Here is a 26,270-nt window from a genome sequence, read left to right as displayed (position 1 = left end):
CAATCTCGGAGACCTCTGGGACAACACTAAACACACCAACATTTGAATTATAGGGGTCCCGGAAGAAGAAGAGAAAAAGAAAGGGTCTGAGAAAATATTTGAAGAGATTATAGTTGAAACCTTCCCTAACATGGGAAAGGAAATAGTCACTCAAGTCCAGGAAGCACAGACATTCCCAAACAGGATAAACCCTAGGAAAAACACACCAAGACACATATTAATCAAACTAACAAAAATTAAATTAAAAGAAAAAGTATTAAAAGCAGCAGGAGAAAAACAAAAAATAATATACAAAGGAATCCCCATAAGGTTATCAGCCGATTTTTCAGAGGAAACTCTGCAGGCCAGAAGGGAGTGGCAGGATATACTTAAAGTGATGAAAGAGAAAAACCTACAGCCAAGATTACTCTACCCAGCAAGGATCTCATTCAGATTTGATGGAGAAGTCAAAAGCTTTTCAGACAAGCAAAAGCTAAGAGACTTCAGCACCACCAAACTAGCTTTGCAACAAATGCTAAAGAAACTTCTCTAAGCGGGAAACACAAGAGAAGAAAAAGACCCACAAAAACAAACCAAAAACAATTAAGAAAATGGTAATAGGAGCATACATATCGATAATAACCTTGAATGTAAATGTATTAAATGCCCCAAACAAAAGACACAGACTGGCTGAATGGATACAAAAACAAGACCCATATATATGCTGTCTACAAGAGACCCACTTCAGACCTAGGGACACATACAGACTGAAAGTGAAGAGATGGAAAAAGATATTCCATGCAAATGGAACTCAAAAGAAAGCTGGAGTAGCAAAACTCGTATCAGATAAAATAGACTTTAAAATAAAGACTGTTACAAGAGATAAGGAGGGACATTACATAATGATCAAAGGATCAATCCAAGAAGGAGATATAACAATTATAAATGTTTATGCCCCCAACATAGGAGCACCTCAATACATAAGACAAATGCTAACAACCATGAAAGGAGAAATTGACAGTAACACAATAATAATAGGGGACTTTAACACCCCACTTACACCAATGGATAGATCATACAAACAGAAAATAAATAAGGAAACACAAACTTTAAATGACACAATAGACCAGACAGATCTAATTGATATTTATAGAACACTCCACTCAAAAGTGGCAGAATACACTTTCTTCTCAAGTGCACATGGAACATTCTCCAGGATAGATCACATCTTGGGTCACAAATCAAGTCTCAGTAAATTTAAGAAAACTAAAATCGTATCAAGCATCTTTTCTGACCACAACGCTATGAAATTGGAAATCAATTACAGGAAAAAAACTGTAAAAAACACAAATACATGGGGGCTAAAGAGTGCACTTCTAAATAACCAAGAGATCACTGAAGAAATCAAAGAAGAAATAAAAAAAATACATGGAAACAAATGACAATGAAAACATGATGACCCAAAACCTATGGGACACAGCAAAAGCAGTTCTAAGAGGGAAGTTTATAGCAATACAATCTCACCTCAAGAAACAAGAAAAATCTCAAATAAATAATCTAAACCTACACTTAAAACAGCTAGAGAAAGAAGAACAAGGAAAACCAAAGTCAATAGAAGGAAAGAAATCATAAAGATCAGAGCATAAATAAATGAAATAGAAACAAAGAAAACAATAGCAAAGATCAATAAAACTAAAAGCTGGTTCTTTGAGAAGATAAACAAAATTGATAAACCCTTCGCCAGACTCATCAAGGAAAAAAGGGAGAGGACGCAAATCAATAAAATTAGAAATGAAAAAAGAGAAATCACAACTGACACTGAAGAAATACAAAGGATTATAAGAAACTACTACAAACAACTATATGCCAATAAAATGGACAACCATGAAGAAATGGACAAATTCTTGGAAAGGTACAATTTCCAAGACTGAACCAGGAAAAATTAGAAAATATAAACAGACCTATCACAAGTAATGAAATTGAAACCATAATTTAAAATCTTGCAACAAACAAAAGTCCAGGACCAGATGGCTTCACAGGTGAATCCTATCAAACATTTAGAGAAGAGCTAACACTGATCCTTCTCAAACTCTTCCAAAAAATTGCAGAGGGAGAAACACTCTCAAACTCATTCTATGAAGCCACCATCACCCTGATACCAAAACCAGAAAAAGATATCACAAAAATGAAAATTATAGACCAATATCACTGATGAATATAGATGCAAAAATCCTGAACAAAATACGAACAAACAGAATCCAACAGCACATTAAAAGGATCATATACCATGATCAAGTGGGATTTATCCCAGTGATGCAAAGGATTCTTCAATATACGCAAATCAATCAATGTGATACACCACATTAACAAATTAAGGAATAAAAACCATACGATCACCTCAATAGATGCAGAAAAAGCTTTTGACAAAATTCAACACCCATTTATGATAAAAAGTCTCCAGAAAATGGGCATAGAGGGAACCTACCTCAACATAATAAAGGCCATATATGACAAACCCACAGCAAGCATCATACTCAATGGTGAAAAACTGAAAGCATTTCCACTAAAATCAGGAACAAGACAAGGATGTCCACTCTCACCACTCTTATTCAACACAGTTTTGGAAGTCCTAGCCCAGCAATCAGAGAAGAAAAAAGAAATAAAAGGAATACAAACTGGAAAAGAAGTAAAACTGTCACTGTTTGCCGATGACATGATACTATCCATAGAAAATCCTAAAGATGCCACCAGAAAACTACTAGAACTAATCAATGAATTTGGTAAGGTTGCAGAATACAAAATTAATGCACAGAAATCTCTGGCATTCCTATACACCAACAACGAAAAATCAGAAAGAGAAATTAAGGAAACACTCCCATTTACCACTGCAACAAAAAGAATAAAATACCTAGGAATAAACCTGCCTAAGGAGGAGAAAAACTGGTACTCAGAAAACTATAAGACACTGATGAAAGAAATCAAAGATGACATAAACAGACGGAGAAATATACCATGTTCCTGGATTGGAAGAATCAATATTGTGAAAATGACTATACTACCCAAAGCAATCTACAGATTCAATGCAATCCCTATCAAACTACCAATGGCATTCTTCACAAATGCCATTGGTATCTGTGAAGATCAAAAAATTTTACAATTTGTATGGAAACACAAAAGACCCTGAATAGCCAAAGCAATCTTGAGAAAGAAAAATTGGAGTTGGAGGAATCAGGCTCCCTGACTTCACACTATACCACAAAGCTACAGTAATAAAGACAGTATGGTACTGGCACAAAAACAGAAATATATATCAATGGTACAAGACAGAATTGCCAGAGATAAACCCACGCACATATGGGCACCTTATTTACGACAAAGGAGGCAAGAAAATACAATGGAGAAAAGACAGTCTCTTCAATAAGTGGTGTTGGGAAAACTGGACAGCTACATGTAAAGAATGAAATTAGAACACTACCTAACACCATACACAAAAATAAACTCCAAATGGATTAAGGACTTAAATGTAAGACCAGACACTATAAAAGTCTTAGAGGAAAACATAGGAAAAACACACTTTGACATAAACCACAGCAAGATCTTTTTTGACTCACCTCCTAGAGTAATGGAAATAAAAACAAAAATAAACAAATGGGACTTAATGAAACTTAAAAGCTTTTTCACAGCAAAGGAAACCATAAACAAGACAAAAAGACAACCCTCAGAGTGGGAGAAAATATTTGCAAACAAAGCAACTGACAAAGGATTAATGTCCAAAATATACAAACAGCTCATGGAGCTCAATATCAAAAAAACAAACAATCCAGTTAAAAAATGGGCAGAAGACCTAAATAGACATTTCATCAAGGAAGACATACAGATGGCCAAGAGGCACATGAAAAGATGCTCAATATCACTAATTATTAGAGAAATGCAAATCAAAACTACAATGAGGTATCACCTCATGCCAGTCAGAATGGCCATTATCAAAAAATCTAGAAACAATAAATGCTGGAAAGGATGTGGTGAAAAGGGAACCCTCCTACACTGTTGGTGGGAATGTAAATTGAAACAACCACTATGGAAAACAGTATGGAGGTTCCTTAACAAACTAAAAATAGAACTACCGTATGACCCAGCAATCCCACTACTGGGCATATACCCTGAGAAAACCATAATTCAAAAAGAGACATGTACCACAATGTTGACTGCAGCACTATTTACAATAGCCAGGACATGGAACCAACCTAAATGTCCATCGACAGATAAATGGATAAAGAAGATGTGGCACATATATACAATGGAATATTATTCAGCCATAAAAAGGAATGAAACTGAGTTATTTGTAGTGAGGTGGATGGACCTAGAGTCTGTCATACAGAGTGAAGTAAGTCAGAAAGAGAAAAACAAATACTGTATGCTAACGTATATATACGGAATTAAAAAAAAAAAATGGTACTGATGAACCTAGTTGCAGGGCAGGAATAAAGAGGTAGACATAGAAAATGGACCTGAGGACATGCGGTGGGAGGGCGAATCTGGGACAAAGTGAGAGTAGCATCGACATATATGCACTACCGAATGTAAAATAGTTGGCTGGTGGGAAGCAGCAGCATAGCACAGGGAGATCAGATCAGTGCTTTGCTATGACCTAGAGGGGTGGGATAGGGAGGATGGGAGGGAGGCTCAAGAGGGAGGGGATATGGGGACATGTGTATGCATATGGCTGATTCGCTTTGTTGTGCAACAGAAACTAACACAGTATTGTGAAGCAATTATACTCCAATAAAGATCTATTAAAAAAAAAAAAAGTCCTGAGCTTACAGATTTATATATACCTGGTGAAGATGGCATTAATATGTAAAACTCACTAGAACTAGTAGTAAAGTAGAATAGAGCACCTGGCCCAGTGGTAGGTGATGGCAGGCACTCAAGCAATGCTGTTGAATTATTTTCGGAAGAATTTACAGCATTAAGCTTCCTCAGGCATTTTGGATGTGGCGCCCCCTCGTGGTCAGGCTTAGTTGGAACAACAGCATGCCCCACCGTATTCCCTGGTCAAAACTCACCTCCAGGTCCCTAGCTCTGAGAGGCAGGAGCTACTGTCTAAAGGGGTGGAGGGTGCTGAGTTGAGCCAAACAGGGTGAAAGTGAAAGAGAGAGACCAAGCAAGCACATATTTGGACCAAGAGGGGATGCCTATGTGACTCTAAAGTAGATTTTCATATATTGCTAAGAAATTGTCTTCAAAGGCAATTCCAAAGAAGAATTCTAAAAATGCAATACAGCAGCATAAGAGTAAAGGTACAATACAACTGCCTAAGGGTGTCACTAAGAAAGGCAGGATCACCTGACTGTATATATTCAATGCTCCAGCCACCCAAGATTAATGACTTCTTAAATGAATAGCCATGCATTTTGCATTAGTAAGCCTCTGTAGGTGCTTTTCTTGCAATTGAAAAAGTCTTTCTCTACCTGATCTTTAAGATTCAGCTTCATACCTTTCTTACCCTCCTAGGCCAAGTTAGCTGATTCCTTCCTATGAGCCCTCACAGGATTTAATAAAAAATTAATTTAATGCACACACGGTTCTATATATGAAATTCTTAGTTTCCATGTCTATCTTCCCCATTTTTTAGTGAGTTCCTAGAGAACATCTCTGAATTTCCAACCCACTGCCTTGTCCACCATGAACAATTATCTAAGATTACTTCCTTAGTCCCTTACATTCACACAGCTCATTCCCTTTACAGCGCTTATGGCTATCTGAATTGCTTGTTTTCTTGTATATTATCCATCTTCCCTGCTAAAATGTAAGCTCTAATGCAGCAAGGAACTTTTCTGATGTGTTCACCATCATATTGCCAGTACTTCAACATGACTGGCATAGTGTATGTACTCAACAGTTATTTCCCAGAACGCATGAATTATACGTGCTGAATAATGTTTACCAAATAGATATGTAAATAACTAATAGTACATTTGTTTTAAAATAATCACTTGATTATTTATAATCAAAAAGATATTCAACTCCTAGAAGATGATGGAGAAGTAAAAAACAGATTCCTGGGATAGCTCCGTTTTAGACTTGTGGTGTTGGATTCTGGATAAAATTATCTTTCAGCCTGGTTATTATTCAAGCTAAAGAAAAAACTTGAAGGAAAAACAGTGTGGCAAATGGTCCAATGGTGGAACACCAAGTGTCAGGAGAAGTTGGCTCCTACCATCCTAAAGTCCACTTTCTCAGAATAATATAAGGGTACAGGGTGAACCTTCCAGAAACCTGAATGACTAGCAATTATTTTTAAGGTCCTTGTTTGCTACCAGAAATATGAAATGGAGAAAACAACAAAATACAAATCTATGGGTTAGCTTCTATGAAAATCATCAAGAACCCTAAGCTTCCTACAAATATTTGTTCTTTAACTTCTGATCTCTTTCGGTAAAAAGAAACACAGGAATTATAAATACATTGTATTTTATGCCTTTGCTTGAAATTCATTTTTGTACATTTAGATACCATTGCTTTATTTAATCGAGTTTATACAAACTTTAGAAGAGTGTTTTTATAATTAATAGTTGATTAAATATGGAATTACTTCTACATGCTTGATAACAGGGTTTTAGTTAAAATTACACTCATATATATATGAATTTCACATTCTGTTTACATGGAAATTGAGATTGATGTACCTAACTTTGACTTATGACATCTTTTCCAGGCATCACATAACACGCTCCTTTACTTAAGTACTCTCTGTGAAATTAAGCAATGGACCAAACATGACCTATTCAAATCTTTCAAATCTTTCTACTTTCTGAGGACCAACTGAAGCCTGATTTTTCCCTTCAAGCTTTCCCTAGAAACACCAATTCACACTGTTCCTTCCCCCTCCCTAATTTTGGCAGCATTCTTGCTGGGTATACATTTGGATTCAGCTTTTCCTCTACCACATGTAGTAGATCTTTGGCTTTCATGGATTTAATACAGTTGTTACTGTGCATGACCCTAAATGCCGATGACTTGTAATCACTTGTAATTTTGCTGAGGGCCAGTTCTGAAAGTGTGGGCTGACACAGTCCCAGAGGAAGCCAGCTGCCTGCCTTCCATGGGCAGGTCCACGTGGCTTGTGGCTATGCTTCTCTCCCCTCACATGAAGCCATTAGAGACACACACACACCACACATGTACACCCTACTCAGTTTCTTCCTGGAAAATGGCCTAAAAACCAAACTCACTATTGACGATGGAAGCTCTATGAAACCGATAGTTCTTTGCCAGAAAATAGAAGTTTGGGATAAGTGAAAGAATAGAATATTCATTTGGTACCTCTGAGCCATACAGTAAGTCAATATTTTGCTGAAAGGACGAGTGCAAATCCTTTTTACTGCATTTAACAGACAAAAGTATGTACACATATTTTAGTAGCATTCACAAATTTGGGGACTTATAAAGGTCTCTATACAAAGTCCACTTTAAAAATATTTCTTAGAGGGCTTCCCTGGTGGCGCAGTGGTTAAGAATCTGCCTGCCAATGCAGGGGACACGGGTTCGAGCCCTGCTCTGGGAAGATCCCACATGCCGCGGAGCAACTAAGCCCGTGCGCCACAACTACTGAGCCTGCGCTCTAGAGCCCGTGAGCCACAACTACTGAGCCCACGCGCCTAGAGCCCGTGCTCCACAACAAGAGAAGCCACCGCAATGAGAAGCCCGCGCAACACAACGAAGAGTAGCCCCCGCTCACTGCAACTAGAGAAAGCCCGTGCGCAGCAACGAAAGACCCAACTCAGCCAAAAATAAATAAATAAATAGATAAATAAATTTAAAAAAAAATTAAAAAAAAAATATTTCTTAGAAGAGAGTGCTACCTTTCCAATAAGATGTGCAGCTAGAGAGTGGCTGCCTTCATTCGTTGCATTAAATTTAGCGGATGCTATGTGCCAGGCCCTGTGCCAGACATTGTACATAAATTTCTTCATTTAAACCATATACATTCTCTTTTGAGATAGGTATTAATGCCTCTTTTTTTAGAGACACAAAAACTGAGGTTCAAAGACTTTAAGAAACTTGCCTAAGGTCACCCAATTAATAGGTAACAAAGTAAGGATTAAAATCCAGGTAGGTCTCCGTCCAAAGCCCATGCTCCTTCTTCTGTATTATGTTGTATCCCAACCCCCATACCCTTCCCTGCTTCCTACATATTCATTCAATTGGTTCTTATTGGATTTATTTGACTCCAACCTCATTTCTAGGTTTCCCAAATTCACCTTAGCCAAAATGCTTGCTACCTGAAGCATTTTAACTGCATAAGATACATGCAATTAAACTGTGCATTGCATACACACACACACACACACACACATACACACACACACACATGCATGCAATCGTTTTGTGTTTTGAGCACTGACACTATTGACTTCAGGTTGTTTTGGTGTATCTTGTGTGTTTGTGTTGGGAGATCTGGGTACGTGAAGATAAATGTTTGTCTGAAGTCTTAGTGAAACAACCGTGCTTACGTGCCCCATCTTCACAGATGGAATCTCTCTACTCCACCCCTCAACACATTTTTTCCCAAGGCTTCTGGCAAGAATCCAATTGAGTTGATTTGCATTTCTCCCTCTTTCACACCCATTACTGGAGGTGCTAATGAGCAGAAAGCAGCCCTACAGGTAGACAACTAACTAGGGAAAAGGATGTACAGTAAAGAATCTAGGAAACCTGCAACTGAGAAGAATCAGACAGATTACAGTTCACACAAGACTCAGTCCATCTGCATGCAAAGCAGCGAATCAAGAACAAAGAGTCAGGGATGAGGAGGCAGAGAGGTAGATGAACTAGACAAACAGATGTTTTGTGAGCCAAAATAAAGTTGTTGGACAATTCATCGTTTGGCAATAATAAGCATTGCCAGCGCTATTTTAGAAGTCTTTCAGGACGAGAGGAACGAGTCAATGCTACTTCGGGCAAGAGAGGCTGTGGCCAGTGCGTCATCGTGACCAGAAGCCAACTCTCATCCCATCTTCTTCCTCCTCCTGATGCTCCCCAAGGTTTCACTTTCATTCTCTCTTCTCATTTCCTCAGAGCTCTTTGCCACTCTTGACTCTCGCACTCTAGAAGGTAGCCACCAGCGCTATCCCTACCTTTGATCTCACCAAAGTTCTAGACCAGCAGCCCCCATACTCCCCAATGGAGAAATAGTTATGAAAGGATCATATATTTGCGTGATTCTGAATAGCTCTTACAGTGCTTTATATGACAGTGAGGTGCACCAAGGTGGAGTGAATTATGCCCTAGACTGAAAATCAGACTGAATTTTAGACTCACACCTAATGCAAACTAGCAGCACCATTATGGTCAAGTAACATAAAATTGCAAATTCGTACTCAATTATTTTTTTGTACCTCCTAGCTCTAAATCTCTATAAGATTCTATGGTTCTTAAAGCTCATGGGATAAGTAAGGTATGTGTCTGAGTTGCAATATTCACTGGGGGCAAGAGAGCACCTAGCAACCTGAGTTTAGAGCTCTCACTTTCTGATTTCCAATCTAGTGTTCTTTTCATTAAGAAGGATGATAAATTCACAAAAATAAAGTACAGCCACTCAAAGACCATCACACCTGCACCTCACTCAAAATTGAGAAGCCTGACATTTTCAAGTAAGGAAATCCCTAAGTTATACCAAGTTTATGGTCTGAGAGTTCTCACGTGAAAGGATGATTGTTTAGAACACAGAAATGAGGGTCAGGTGCCTGGACCTGACCACTCTGAACACATCATGTGAAACTGTAGTTTATTCCCAGAGAAAATATGTAGCAGTGTCTACTGGCAACCAGGAATACATGTTCTGGCTGGTACCACTGGTCCACTGACTCATACATTTGACAAACATAGATTGACCACCTACTATTTCCCAGACACTGGCTAGGTGCTGGAGTTACAGACCTAAATAAGAAATCACCTCTTTTCTCTGCAAGGTTACGACCTGCAGGGCATAAACAGATCAAGGAATATTTTAGGGCCTCTCCCTGAATCATGAAGAAAGGGAAGTGAGTGGGGGCAATTCTTGAGATCCTCACTTTTATCTTGATGCAATTCTTGAGACCCTCACTTTTTTTTTTTTTTTTTTTTTAAAGATTTATTGATTGATTGATTGCTATGTTGGGTCTTCGTTTCTGTGTGAGGGCTTTCTCTAGTTGCGGCAAGCGGGGGCCACTCTTCATCGCAGTGCGCGGGCCTCTCACTATCGTGGCCTCTCTTGTTGCGGAGCACAGGCTCCAAACGCGCAGGCTCAGTAGTTGTGGCTCACGGGCCCAGTTGCTCCGCGGCATGTGGGATCTTCCCGGACCAGGGATCGAACCCGTGTCCCCTGCATTGGCAGGCAGATTCTCAACCACTGCGCCACCAGGGAAGCCCCGAGACCCTCACTTTTATCTTGATGCAGATAGGGATGTTCTTAAATCAGATTCTAGAACTCTAGATACACCTATATTTCTAGCTCTAATTCTAAAGAAAATCAATACAAAGAACTTCCAGTTTACCCACTTGATAAACCCGGGAACTGATTCAGCTTTTAAAACCTGAGAATACCAACTTGAAGGAGTTTCAAGATGGAAAATGAAATGTGTTAATTTGCACTACATTTGCAAAATAGCAGCCTGGTCCTATTAGAAGTAATAAAAAGCCCAAACCAAAAATGTAAGGATGTAAAGGGACTCTGAAAATGACATTTGGGAATTTCAAAGCATTAAAACATAATTATTCCATGGTGTGAAGGAGGAAGGAGTGAGTAAATGCCAGGGTGAGTTACTAGAATTCGAATACAGTTATAAACAGAAGTAAACTTCTAGGTAGTGGCGACAACCTTCAGCATGTCCCAGAACTGGCTCCTATCTTTCTCTCTCTGCTACTTAACGTTGCCATGTACATCTGTTGGAATTTTTTTCCTCTATGTGGACACACCACATGGAGGAAAATTATAGTGGATATTGCTGGTGATTATAGTGGATATTGCTGGTGATTATAGTGGATATTGCTGGTCCTCTGCCCAAATTCCCTTTACTAGGTTGGTGCATCCAACACTCCCCTGATGTGAACACTGACTGCCCACAATGTGACCCTTCGCCTTCTCTAGAGAATTTTGCCCTTGGCTGACAGGAATGGCCTCCTGTGACCTCCAGAGTAGCCCACAGCCCATGACTGACTTATACGGGGGGATAAAATCCCAGCTCCCTTGGCTCAAGGTGGGACAGTTCTGTGCTGCCATTCATGCTCCAGAGCTCCCTATGGGATGCGCTGAGGCTAGATTTTAGCTGATACTGAGACAGGAAGGGGGCAGGGCACCACCTTTAAAAGAATGACACAGCCACTGAGGACGTGCCACTGGTTAGAACCAACTAAATCCAAGATGGTGGACTATTTGACTTCCAGTAGACCATGAGCCTCATTATACGCTCATTGTAATACATTAGCATATGCTAAATGACATACCCACAGGCGCCATGACAGTTCGGAGGCAACCATAAAAGGCCAAAAAGGGGTGGTCACCCAGTTCCTGGAAATCCCCACCCCTTCCCCAAAACAGTTGGAATAATCCTCTCACTCATTAGCCTATGAAATTACCCAGCCCATAAAAACAAACAACCCCATAGCCTAGGGCCTCTTGCCTTCTGAGATGGCCCGCACTCTGTCTATGGAGTGTGTATCTCCCTGAGTAAATCTGCTTTCGCTCTACTTTGGCTCACTCTTGAATTCCTTCATGCAAGAAGCCAAGGGCCCTCACTTGGTGGCTCGTCCCAGGGACTCGCCTGAGACCTGCAACATCACCACGTCCACACTTACCTTCCTCCCCTGCTTATGCTGCTTCACTCACTTCCTTACAGGCCCCTCCTAAGAGTTGTTAAATTAATTAAACAAGGAGGCCATTAGACTGAGATGGATCTAATGCTTAGGAGGTCTATGTGAGCAAACCAAAATCTAAGCCTGAAATGCCTCGAGGTTACGAAACTGAAACCTAAGGACAACCAATCACAGCCGACGAGGCTTTAAGCTATAGCTGATCAATCATTTCTTTACTCTGCTTCCACACTTTATATAAGCCTTTCCCCAAGCTCCTAACCACTTCCGGTTCAAAGTGATTTTTGCTCAAACTCTGAAAATGTTTAACATGCCTCACTTTATTGTATAATGGAGTTCTTCCTCTGTAATCACTCCTCGAGAAGCTCCATCTCAGACTCAGCTTCCAAAGAATTCTACCTAAGACATTCATCAATGTATTATCTATTTCATAAAGGAAGAGCAATCTGCAATGCCTAATAAGATAAAACGAAGTTTAGCAGAGTCTGCTAGCCATACAACCAGGCACAGGGAGCTCTCTATCTCGAGTCTCATGAGCCTCTCCAAAGAGAAGGAATCAGGTCGCTGTGAATTTGTGCGAATCAGCCTACAGGAACTAAACGTACATGTCCCCATCTCTCTTACACGGGCAGCTCTGATGTTTCCACCTCGGGGAGAATGACTCATGACTAAATCGCACTGTGAAGTCATGTATAAAAGTGGGCTTATTTTCATGCTTTCATTACAGCTGCCTCTGCTTCCACCCCAAGTTCCATCCTAATTTTAAGTCTTTGATTTTTATTTGAGTAAATGTAAGATGGGGCAATTCGAATTACATTCACTTTAAACACTTCCAGTAAAAGACTAACAGAAAGATAACCAAGCTGTTGCCAGGTTTTCCTGTCTTGCTCCGTCTCAGAGGTGATTCATGCGGAATCTTGATGACTGCCTTTTAAAGCAACATGTCAGGCCTATTAGCACTTAATTGCATTAACTGTGTTTCCTAGCATAACAAACAGTCTTGATTTAGGGATGATGCAAGTCAGGGGTAGCCTGGGCAGTAGTTCTACTTCCATTTATCAGATGGGAGTTCCCTCAGGTCAGAGACTATTTTCTTCCTGGAAGAAGTGGTAGGAAATTCCTACTTAGGTGATTTTTAGGCAGATGGTGGAGCTGATATATTTAGAGTCTCCAGAAATATCATTCTATTAATGACACTGTCAAGACCTTGATTACCAGCAGCCTGTTTTACTGAGGCCAGGGCTAGTTTACACTTACACTTGAGATTCTTCTAATATAGCTGGGTAACGTGGCTAGAGAATCAAATTACTCGGTTATATTTCATCTGGAATTTTGGGGGGTGAATAGATTGGCATTGTTGGAATTGAAAATTAATGATGGTCTAATGAATTAAGTAATAATATAGAAAAATATGTTGATAGATAGATAGAGACAGAGAGATAAAGAGCGATAGAGAGAGAGCTGGATGAGTATATAGAGAAGTATCAGTAGAAATAGATAAGGATAAATAGAGATGAGTAAGGATAGATAGAGATGGATGGATGGACAGATAGATAGGTAGGGATTGATAAGCTAGGTAGATGAATGAATGGATAGATATATAGAGAGATGGATAAATGGAGAGAGAGACAGAGACAGAGAGCTGCCTTTGCACAGTAGTGCTGGTCAATAAAAATGACTGTGCAAGCTGAAATCATACTAAGTGATCTCATAATCAGATGGAAAAACTGGCATTGTTCTAAGGACGTTCAAAAATGTTATTAAAACATTAAAATTGTCTTACTGTCAGTTATAAATGCATAAGGAAATGAAAAAATAGTAAAACTAATATTAACTAAGTAATCTATAATTTAAAACACTGGAAAGATTGGGGATTAAAGTGCTTTCTTTCTTTGTCGAAAACTTACTAAGAGTAGTTTGAACAGTGCTTGCTGTCTTCTCATCACATAACGTATGAGATGTGTGAGCATCCTTTCCATGTCTTGACAAGTCATCATTCTCCTTTATTTTTTGGGGGGTGGGGCCAGAAGGCGGCTAATTTATTATAATTTCTCCTTTTCCATCTCCTTTCTAAGTCTGGATCAGCTAGCAACTTTTTTATACTTGGAACTTGCAATGATGTGAAACATCTCTGAGAGCTCCATTAACGTTAAGTTTCTCACTGGCGTCACTTTTTCTGGGCCATCTTCATCCTTTCTTCACAGCTACTCTCTTCATCTATGTTCATAAGTTTACCTTCACTCCCCCTTTCTATTTTCCATTCCTGTAAATGTCATATAGATTTATCCTTAGGAGACAAAGAGGAAACACAACTACTCACCTGGCTGTCTGTGTGTGAATTAACAGGTACTCTGTGACCAATCATGACAGCCTGGGAAATAAGTGATGTGATTGGTTGCAATCGTGATCACATCAGCTATGTACACAGTGATCTGTGGAATAAAAACCTCGCAGCAAAATTTGTGCTTTATAAAATTACTTACAGTTAATACGCCATGGTAACTGAAATCTGAACCATGTTGTTGAGACACTGGGATTATTTAATTAAACCATGATCATTGAAATTCATAGATGTTGGAAACATGCAAAGCAAGGCCGATGCTGTGTGTGTGTGTGTGTGTGTGTGTACACAAATTATATTTGTGTGTGTGTGTGTGTGTGTGTGTGTGTATTCTAGTGTTCCTCTAACCTATCCTATCAAAGATAATTTCAGTCTTTGTAGGAGAGGAGAGAAAAGATTTTAGTAAGTGTTGCTCTGTCGTGGTATGTAAATTCCCTCTGCTGTGGACTGAATGTTTCTGTCCCCCTCAAATTTATATCTTGAAGCCCTAATGTGATGGTATCAGGAGGTGGGGCCTTTGTGAAGTGATTAGGTCATGAGGATGGAGCCCCCAAGATAGGATTAGTGTCCTTATAAGAAGACAGTTAGCCCTTTCTCTCTCTCTGCCACTTGAGGATACAGAAGAGGACTGTCTATAAATCACAAAGAGGGCCTTCACTAGAACTCAACCATGCTGGTACCCTGATCTTGGACTTCCAGCCTCCAGAACTGTGAGAAATAAATATCTGTTGTTTATCAACCACCCAGTCTGTGGTACTTTGTGATAGCCCGAACTGACAAAGACACCCTTTATTTTCATAAAGGCAAACGAAGGATTTGAGTTATTTTGATATGTCTCTTAGTTCTGAAACTGTGCTTTTGGTATGTAGTGGTGCTCTGGCACGGGGTTCTGGGGGGGTCTCACTCATATGGACACTTGTTCCCTGGGTCCCTTATTAGTTCAGCTTAGTGGAGAGTTCTGGGCTGTGGAGTTAGAAAGAGGGGTTCTAACTCTGGCTCTGCCACTTTCTAGAGGAGTGATCTTAGAAAAGTTTCTTAACTTCACCAAGCTTGCCTCCTAGGATAGGGATTATTTCAAGCACATTGCCTGAGACAGACTAGGCACAGAATAAATACTAATTACCAGCTTCATCTCTTCCAACAACACCCTGGGGAGGCACAGCTCTATAAACCTTCCCATTTGAAGGAAACTAGCGGAAATGAGGAAAGCTGAGAATTGAACTTGCATCTCAGAGCTACCAACCGGGTTTTTTTTTTTTTTAATTGTGTTGTGTTTTTGTGTTTTTAATCTGACAAGAAATGTTTGCAAACTGAGATAACAAGGTAAAGCAAAGACAATACCCTACAAACTGAGCACAAAACAGAATTTAACAATTCTGCCATATCCCTGTTTATTATTGTTTTCTTAAGTAGTGAGAGAGTCACAACTTTATTTTTTTCTATTTATTTTTTCTTTATTATTCTTTATTTTATTCTCTCTTTCTTTTTCTCTTGTCTGAAATTGGACCATTGAAAACACCTCAATAATAACTGTAAAAAGATTAACTGAAGAAAGATGATTGAAAAAATTTGTTTGGGGCATAATGCATTTTATTGTTCAGGGTAGGGATGAGCAGTTATGGACCTTTTGGGGCAACTGGGGCTTGCAAAGAGTTAAAAGGCTTGAGACTAATATGATCACGGGAAAGACTTTATATTGGTGCACCTGGCCCATCTACAGGTGAGGGCACTCACAGGGGAAAGCGGTACAGGACCTGTCACTGTGGTGTCATTCACAGGACCAAGTACACCAAGGAGACAAGGAAAACAGCCCCACTCAAAGGCAATTGCAGAGTTGACCTTGATTCTGTAGAGAGTTCAGGGAATGGCTGCCAGAATTCAAGGAAAGAATTAAATTGATTGCCATGAATGAGCTGCACTGGATTCTTTTAAAAATTAAAGAGAAAATGATATCACAGCACTGTCCCATTCACTAATTATTCCTGTATCTTGACTTAAAGTGTGACCATAAATAAAACACCTTCCATTTTCTAGGTCCCAGAGTTCAGGCTACTGTAACACATTACCACAGACTGGGTGGCTTAAAGAACAAACATTTATTTCTCACGGTTCTGGAGCCTGGAAGCCCAAGATCAGGGTGTCAGCCTGGGGTTCTAGTGAGGGCCCTCTTCCTGGCTTGGAGAAGTCTACCTGCTTGCTGTATCTTCACGTGGTAGAGAGAGAGCGCTCTGGTGTCTTCATCCCTTATAAGGGTGCCAATCCCATCATGGAGCTCTCTCTCCATCCTCATGACTTCATCTAAACCTCATTACCTCCCAAAGTCTCCACCCCCAAATTCCATTACATTAGGGATTAGGGTTTCAACTTACGGATTCTGGGGGGCACACGTTCAGTCCATAGAGGTCACCTCTAAGTTCCCTTCTCTCTGATTTTGTATATGAAGATTTCCTATTGCTACCAAATCAAATTCAAACCACCTGTCCAGCTTTCAAGATCTTCCATAATTGGGTGCCATCCAAGGTACCAGATTTGCTTATCACCTTCCTTCAGGATGACCCCACTTCCCTTTAGACCAGTCTCTGGTCTGCTCTCCCTACAAACTGTAAGCCGTCACCTCCACTTTTTTCTCATGCTCATTCTCCTCTTTTGGAGTGTACTGAACTCTCCCCATTGACTCAAGACCTAATCATTTCTTGGGAGACATTCTTCTAGTCCCTGGACCATCTCACAATGAAGAATAACGTTAAAAATAAAGTTTTCCCTCTGTGTAGTGTAGAGGAAGTTTTAGGGTTTGCACTGAACAGAATTTCAGAAAGGAAAACGTTGCTTCATATTGTTTTAGTTCATGTAAATACCAGTTTTAAAAACTTGAAATTGAATATAATATGTACAAACTTTGTCCTAGAGCTACTGTTATTAATCCAAAAAAATCAAAGATTGACAGTATAGGAAAAGACAAAGGATATCAATTTAAGGTAAATTACAGCTGAATATATGTAGGATCATACTTTATATCTTTACAAATACCAAGTGAATTCTCTGATATTTGTGATAATATAAGAAAGCCACAGTATTAAGGATTTGCCATTCATTCTAACATTTTGCTAAAAACCATTCATATGTCTACACACTAGGATTCAGTATTAAATATTTATTCAAAAAAATTCCAGTTTGCATTTGCTCCCTTGGACTTGATCTATGGTAATCTTTTAAGAAGTTCTGAAGATGAAGGCAATAAAAGACATCCTTGCTTCTGATAATTATCCATGATAAGTCATTATTGATTGCTCTTATGGATATAATGCATGATACAATTTAAAGAAACATCTGTAATGATGATCTGAAATTACATCAAAAGAATAACAATATTCTAAAAGCAGAAAGCTTTTTATACACCTTTATGACTGCTCCACAGGAATGCTTAACGTGTCTACTGATAATTTGGGATAAGCAAAATGCATAAGCAGACAATTTATAAGTGAGAAAATGGAACCTTTGGAAAAAATGTCAATATCACTGCTAATGACACAATATCATTTTTCAACTATCCAGATAGTAATGGTTTTAAATGTAGTTGGTGTTAAAAGAGATGAGAGGAAAGTACCTTCTAGAGTTGCGACCATCTCAGTTACTTGCAAGGTAGAGGGATGTGTGTGTTGGACAGCCTCATTTTGCCTCTAGATCCACGCTCCATCCTTTTCTGCCCTGGTCAGAGCCCTGGGAGTCTGACCCTAACAGAGCATCAGTGGGCTCTCTTGCCTCTGGCTTCCAATCAGCCTCAGCCAATGGGAGACACCAGCAGGAGATCGGCAGGCAGGGATTGGCAGGGGTTGTGTTTCTCTCCCAAAGACCATAGCTCTTAGTGGATGCTTTTTTCTATAGCTACAAGTCTTGCTAGTTTCAGGTAACTGCTCCTGTTCCTGGCCATTTCAGGTTAAAGGATGGTAGTGACCTCTAACTGTTGAGCTCTGGAGTGCTTCTCCATCCCTTACTGGTTTCCCTTGCCTCGGCCACACCTTATAAATTATTGCTATGTTAAATCCCTTCCAATCATCCCTTTTGAGTTTGCCATCCACCTCCTGCTGGATCCTAAAGTATGCAGTACACTTCCACGTCCACTCCAGACCCTAACCAAGTGAGGACATTTTTCATCCCAATCAACTCCTCCCCTTTTCCTTCTATAGTGAATGTCTGTTGTTTTTGCTTTCCCAGAATCCATTCAGCCTTTTCCTTGCACAGCAGCCTAATTTTCCATTGGAGAACCACCTCCCTTCAACAAACGGGGCACATGGTTTGGATCAGGCTGATCTTAGGACTTTTGTGGCAACTATGAGAGCAAAGAGGTTTCTATTCACTGAAATAGCCAGCTACAAAAACAAATCAAAACACCCCCCCCCCAAGCCTGGAACTCTTAGGCCAAGGAAAAGGGGGCTTGCTAGGGTATAAACCAACAAAGTGGACAGGGTACAAAAAGATGGAGAGGCAGGTCTATTATTATTATTTGAGTCCCTGGATCCCACCATGCCTGAAGCTTACCCTTGGACACTGTAGTTATCAGAGGTGGTAGGTCCCCTGTTATGTTCAAACTGAGTTGAGCTTTCTGTCACTTGCAACTGAAAGATCCCTGACTAATGAGACTTCTCCTAATAAAAACACATACATTTGGAGAGGGTAAAAGGTGGAGAGGGTTAGAGAACAACTTCTAAAATGCTATCATCCAGATTTGCAGTGTTGTTTTCAGCAGGAATCCCCACGCATGGTGTCATGAGAGACTACCTGCGGTTTTTGTTTATTATGATCTTGGCGCCACCACCACCTGCACTGTCCCTTTAGTCCTTTGAAATCTGTGAGAGATGGGACAATACCAAACCAAACAGCCCACCTTGTGTTGAACTTTGTGGCTGAGACCCACGCATGAACTGATGCGAACAAAGAACAATGGTGGAAAACTGCCGAATGCTGTGTTCAAGTATTATTTTCAAGTGCCATTGGACTGGGTCTTCTCAGATGACATGGTTCACTGGCAGGAAAGCTGTTATTGCAACAATCATTATTCCCATTTACCGCCTATTAGAATGTGAGTCACTGGGAGGTCAGACTGTCACCAAAGCCCAGTGTTCCTGAGCACTCAAGGTCAAGTTCAAGGGACAGCAATCAGATGTAAGGACAATGGCAAAGGCTCAATCCTTTGAAATCAAGAGGAGGGTTAACTCCTAGGAGATGGCTGCAGTGAGTTTTACTATCTTCAACGTATCACACCACTTGGGAAAAGAAGTCAGAGTGACAGTGTTACCATGACCCTAGGTCCTTTCCTAGCAGCTGTCCTCCCTGGGGAAAGACAGTAAGCATTTTTTCATCTTTATACACCCCTCCCCACTCCTGCCTAGCACCATGCCTAGCACAAAATAGGTGCTCATAAATGATGACACATTCAGAGCCTGCTGGCTTAAGAATACAACTTAAAGATAATATATAAGAGTCAGCACAGAGTAGTTGCTTAAGAAATCCTTGCTGTTATTATCATTGTTATTATTTGTAAATGCATCTATGTTAACAAGCAGGTCCATCAAAACCCACACGAACCCTCTTTTAAGCAACAATTTCAACTTCCTTACCTCCCAAGGAGACAGCTGTGCTGTGATTCTGAGCTATTTCCCCTGCCCTTCCTGTGTACATACGAGAATCAAACTGTCCGGTCACTTGCTCACTCATTCATCCATGCGACAGACAATTAGTGACCACCTGCATTTTGCCACATATTGGACCGTCTGTGGGGAATCAAGGTTGCTGAAGACACAGCCCCTGCATAATGCAACAGAAAATCTGCTGGAGACAGACGAGAAATCCCAATGAGAGAATCAACCTGTGGAATGAGGTACCTGACTTCAGTGGTTTCAGCAAGTGCTGGGAAAGCCTGGGGAAAATGCCTACGATGGCGGGGAACGTTTTCCTTACCTTTTCTGCAAGCCAGCCAAGATGCCTGATCTCCCGGCTGCCAGCAATGCCCGTCTTCCCCAGCTGCTCTCGGACCTCGGTGATCACCCTGGTCAGCAGGTCACTGACGTTGGAATGGATGGCACTGAACCAGGCCTGGGCAGTGGCTGAGTCCTTGCTCCTCAGGACCACCGTGTGCTTAGCATCTGGAGAGTGGATTTCAAGTTGCCTAGAGAAGCAAAGAGAGAAGAGTTGGAAGGTTCCCTGGCAGATCATGCTTCCTAAGTCCTGGGCCTCAAAGGTGAACTAATTCTTTGTTTTCTTTTCCTATTATACATTTTATTTTAATTTTTAGCTTTTCAATTAAGATTTTTGAATTTATTTTTCAATTGAATAAAAGATTCTTTAAACTCTATAGTGCTTTACAATTTTCAAAAGTTTCACACAGATGAGAGTTCATATAATTCTGTAATAACCTTTTTCCCCACCTCTTACCTCTATATTGCCTCTCCCCACTAAGTTGAACTAATTCTTTACTCTTACTTTTAACTTGTTTCCCATGGTTTACCTTAATGCCCCCATCATTCATTCATTCATTCACTCACTCATTCATTCATCTACAAACATTGACTGTGCGCAGGCATTGGTCGAGGTACTGGGGGCCTAGCTATCCAACCATCCAATCACCTGAATTAAAGATGTCTGGTTTTCCTGTTACTCAGCTGAGTGGCTTTTAGTAGTATCATATTAAGACTTCCAAACTGTGAGCTGATATTAATTTACCTTACCTCTCAATCCACAGAGGATTTTAACAATATACTCACAACCTAGTTGCTGCTGGTGGGAAGTAGACTGAAATATCTACCCACTTGCTTAATCCTACTGCTTAGGGTTAATTGTGAATTAGCATCAAAGACGACCAAACTGCATTCTTTAAGAATCCTATCTGTGGCTCATTTCCCTACCACTTAATACTTGGACAAATGTAGTGCAGGAGTGAGTTGGCTGAGGAAGGGGTAACAGGGGGGAGAGAGATGCACTAAAAGTGTTGTTTATTTATTTTTTTTGGCTGCATTATGCAGCTTGCAGGATCTTAGTTCTCCGACCAGGGATCGAACCTGGGTCCCCGGCAGTAGAAGCACGGAGTCCTAACCACTGGACCACCAGGGAATTCCCCAAAGTGTTATATTTAAAGTCAAATACCAAAGTTTATGCCAGAACTCCAACGGGATCACCTGAGATTCAGAGTGAGATCTACATACTGTAATTATGGTAAAAGGCAGAAATTCTAGACAGATCCTTTTAGTTTTTAACTTTTTGTTTTGAAATACTTACAGATTTACATGGTATTGCAAAATTAGGACAGAGAGGTTCAGTATACCCTTTACCCAGTTTACTCCAATGTTTCTATTTTACATAACTATAATACGATATCAAAATCAGAAAACTGACGTTGGTAAAACACAAGCGTATAGTTCTCTGCCACTTTAGCATGTGTAGATTCATGTAACCACCACTGCAACCAAGGTACAGAACCACTCCATCACCACAAAGCTCTTCCCCCAGTCACCCCTTACAGTCACAAGCGCTGCCCTCCCCTCCACCATCCCAAGTCCCTGGCAACCATTAACCTGTTCTCCACATCTATAATTTTTAGACAGATAATTTTTATTGCAGAGAGAAAAGCATACATTTTATTTATTCATTCATGTATGTATACATGCAAATAAATAACATTTCTTCACTCATGTTTGCATTAGAAAGATACAGGGATTGGGAAATTCAAAACTAAATGAAATGATCCATGTATCAATTTCCCTTCATCCCTCAATAATTATGCTAACAAAATTGAGTATTTACTATGCGTCAGGCAAAAATTTAAACCCTTTTATATTATTTTTTATAATTTTTGTAATATCCCTATGACTGATATTATTTACCTCATTTAACAGGATAAAAAAAAAAAAAAACAACTAAAGTTTGGAGGGACAGAGAAAGAACTGACTCAAGGCCACAAAGCTGGTGATACTGGGATTCAACCCATGATGCTGAGGCTCAAAAGACCATGAATTTAAATACTGAATTACAATGCCTCTCCTTTAGGCTGGATGGCATCCAATAAGGGAGCATCCATTGTCTTCTACAGCTGTCTCAAGGCATCATCACCAACAAATATGCCCAATAGTGTCCTACTTAGCTCCTCAATTTAAAATAACAATTTTGCAGATCACCAGAAAATTAGAAGTCCCAATGTAACCTGGCCTCATTTACATTTGAAACCAACATTTTAGAGTGAGTAAACCTTTTCTACCCATAAACTTAAATGATAGAAAAAGAATGATTTAAAAAGTAGAATATCTCTAGGGGAGTTTTAGCAATAATTAGCGGGTGTTTTTCAGTAAGAAATTTGCAAAACAAGTCTTCTCACTAAGACTTCAAAGGTTTTATGTGATGCAACAGGGAATTTTTTAGGTGACATGTGTTCTTACCCAGAAGAAAATACTCTCATGCCTCTTAGGCACTTTTCAAAGAAATGGGTGGTCAATCTAGGGTGAGTTTTCCTTCCCTCCCAAAGTTCTTACTCCTCAGTAAAGTTGAGTAGCCAAACACAAACTAGGATTCTCCAAAAACATTACTGAGAGCTCAACTTGCTTTTCAAATTATCCTATCAATATCCATCATTCTAAGAATTTAAAACATGCAAATATTTCTCTTGGAATATTTTCCTTTGAAGACCTGGATTTTTTTTTCTTAATGACAGTTTGGGAAGCAGCCACTAGCCAGGTATCACACATACACACACACACGCATACAAAAATGATGCCAGCAAAAAAGAAAGAAAGAATAATTTCTTTGTTGGGTTGCCAGCATAACCAGAGGAAAGCTGGTCTGTAAACAGAGGCCCAGGCTAGTGAAGAGGAGGCCCACTTTCCCCAGATTTTGACAGCGTTTACCATTACTATTAATTTTTAAGTAAGCTTTTAAAGCACAGCATATAGATAGAAAAGTGCACAGATTGTAAATGTGTTTTCACAAAGGGAGCACATTCCTGTAACCACCACTCAGATGAAGAAACAGAATATTACAAGCATCCCAGAAGTCACCTCACACTCCCTTTCCAGTTATTTTCCCCTCAAATAACCACTAGCAGAATTTCTGTCACCATGGATGATTTGTTTCAGGCAAAATGGGTGAGGTTTTGTTTGTCTGTTTTCATTTGCTGTTGCTGTTGCCTGCACTACAGGGAGGATTTTGGACTGTTTTTGAGGCAAAGTTTAAATACCAGGTCCTATGCCTTTTTAGCGGTGGTTCTCAAAGCGTGACCACAGACCAGCAGCAGCAGAATCATCTGGGAACTTATTACAAATATAAATTCTCAACTCGTACCTGGACCCACTGAATTAGGAGTTCTGGGAGATCCCCCTCCAGGTAAATCTGACGCAATTTAAGTTTGAGAAGGGTTCATAAGAAAAAAGCATTGAGCTTGGTTGTTTGCCAGGGTCCCCAGTAGCTGAGGTGAACATGCTGAAAAGTGAATTGACCTCACCCCGCCCCATCACTCTCAAAGAAGGAACAGAGAGGACACAGAATAGAGAGGCTTGTGGCTTTTTATAGTCAAAAAAAGAAAGCAGCAGAAGTTCTCCATCAAAAGTATTCTTCAGGAACCCCTGAGTAGTTTTTTTTTTTTTTTTTTTTTTTTAGTCATTTCATTAAATACAGATGTTTGGACCCCATCCCAGACCTATTAAGAATTTCTAGAGGTTGAGGCCTGGGTAAATGCTTTACATGTTCCACAAATTATATAGATTAAGGATCATGGCAGGCCTTTCTGAGCTCAAGCTCAAACCACCCCCCAAAGAGCTATGCCCGTAGGGGATTGTCACCAGAAGGGCAACACAACAGAGGGCTCTTGGAAAGTGTATTAGTAATCCACTGCTGAGTAACAAATTCCCCCAGAATTAAGTGGCTTAAGACTCCAAACTTTTGGGACTTCCCTGGCAGTCCAGTGGTTAAGACTTTGCCTTCCAATGCAGGGGGTGTGGGTTTCATCCCCGGTCTGGGAGCTAAGATCCCACATGCCTCGGGGCCAAAAAACCAAAACATAAAACAGAAGCAATACTATAACAAATTCAATAAAAGCTTTTAAAAAACAGTCCACATCAAAAAAAAAAAAAACTTAAAAAAAAAAACTCCACACTTCTGTTATCTCACAAAAGTTGCTTGAGTGTCTTCATGACATGGTAGCTGGTTTCCCCCAGAGAGCAAGAAGAAACTACTATTCCTTTTATCACCTGGTCTCCAAAGTCATATACCATCAGTTCTGATTCATTCATTCTTTTTTTTAATTTTTGATTTGAATTTTATTTTATTTATTTATTTTTATACAGCAGGTTCTTATTAGTTATCTATTTTATACATATTAGTGTATATATGTCTGATTCATTCTTTGTGTTGGAAGTAAGGCACTAAGTCCAATGCACACTCACAAGGAAGAGTTAGGCTTCACTTCTTAAAGGGAAGAGAATTAAAGAATTTGGGGACATATCTTAAAACCACCACAGAGCGGCCTTGGATGAAGTAAGGTTCTGGAGAGTCTGTCCTGAATGTAAAGGGCAAGTGTTTGGGGTTGTGAATCAACAGCCTAGGAAGGGCTTACAGATTTGAGTGAAGAGGAAGAAGACCATTCTTTCTGACAAAGCTGCAGCTCTGTCAGCTTTATAGATTCTATAAAGAGACAGAATGTGACTCAAGACAGGGGTCAGTGTCAACAGGGGGATGAGAAAGAGCCTTTCACTAACAGCATATGGGAGCAGCACGAAATCACCAAAAAATGATAGTGGGTGAAGAATTGTTGGCTCATCTGGCACAGAAATGATGTCAATTATTTGTGCAATGAATAAATGAAAGAATTCAGTGATTCACATTCACTTCTCCCTAAACCCAAAGGGGAAGGAGGAAGAAGAGTACCAACCTTTCCTTTTAATACCAATGTACTCTACACGCTAAAGCAAACAATAAGTAGCTGGTAGCACGAAAGTCCCCAGAACTTCCGAGAGGCAACTCAAGATTCTGGTCAAGGTCATGGAGTGACTATGTATATATATGGTTACTTATCACACTACCTAGCACAAATCTCAAACACACACACTTTGGCTTAATTTGTCATTTAATCTTATTTTGCCAAAATGTAAATGTACCAGGTGCAATGCATGTCTTGGAGTATAAGGAGAGAAAGAAATCCTATTCCTGGGCTGGCTGTGCAGTAGTTTTTTCAGTAGCCCATTTTTAAAGAAAACAATTGAAAACCACATGTGTCAGGAGGTAGTTGTTAAGCATATAGATTTTGGGGTTCAGGCTGACTTTAAAACTTGTTGGCTGTGAGCCAAGTTCCTTAACCTCCCTAAGCTTCAATTTTCTTATCCGTAAGATGGCTCAATCTTGCCTCTCAAGATCATTGAAAAGACAAAAATGAGATAACGTATGCATGGGATATCACAGTGCCAAGCTAATCTTGATCAATTCTGGTTTGTATTCTGGTTTACGATGAAGAGTCTTCCCAAATTTGCGTACCAGAAGATGGTAGTGGTCCCATGAGGCAAGGAGAGTCCTCCAGGGTGGGCCCTGAGACTCTTTTTCAGAGTACTTGGACTTGAAAAATGCAAGCCCCAGGAGAAACTAAAAAGTTATACAAGGGCTATTTCTAACATCTTGGGATGGAAAAAAATAACTTTGGGGAGAGATGCATGAGTTTCTTGAGAGATACTGGAAGATTTGGGGCAAACCTGATTCTACATTATCCCTTATCCCATCTACCTAATTTATTCCACCTAAAAGGACTTGATGAGGTTTATGTTGAGTTTTAGCCATAACTAGAGCTACAACTATCTGTTGAAGTCCTTTTGCTTTCTGAACTGCCTGAGCTAACCAGTGACTCTGGGAGTGAAAAGAGATGTGGAATGGTTTCATCTTACTGAAGTATTTTGCTTACAACCTACCCCAAAAGAACCATTTTGTAGCGTCAAATATTTCAGGTAACTCATTCTTTAAAAAGGCACTTTCAACTCCAATAATTACCTCATCCATTTGTAAAGGAGCGATAAAGATGAGGAAATAAAGTAGGAAGAGGGGAGGTGGCTGGGGTGGGGGAGAAAGAAAAGGAAAA

The 26,270-nt window shown here is 39.9% G+C and overlaps 1 protein-coding gene across 3 annotated transcripts in view; it reads right to left on the bottom strand.

The window, feature by feature from the left end:
* The window catches only part of SNTB1 (syntrophin beta 1), a 242,269-nt gene that overhangs the window by 81,930 nt on the left and 134,069 nt on the right, over positions 1–26,270 (bottom strand). For all 3 annotated transcript variants that reach the window (XM_036830513.1, XM_036830512.1, XM_036830514.1), the window contains one exon: positions 20,129–20,336. In XM_036830513.1, coding sequence (XP_036686408.1) covers positions 20,129–20,336 — 208 coding nt within the window. The remainder of the gene's footprint in view (positions 1–20,128; positions 20,337–26,270) is intronic.

This window comes from Balaenoptera musculus, chromosome 17 (assembly GCF_009873245.2).
Source record: "Balaenoptera musculus isolate JJ_BM4_2016_0621 chromosome 17, mBalMus1.pri.v3, whole genome shotgun sequence".
Classification (NCBI taxonomy): Eukaryota; Metazoa; Chordata; class Mammalia; order Artiodactyla; family Balaenopteridae; genus Balaenoptera; species Balaenoptera musculus.
Note: the sequence above shows the minus strand (reverse complement) of the source record. Positions and strands in the feature narration are given on the sequence as shown.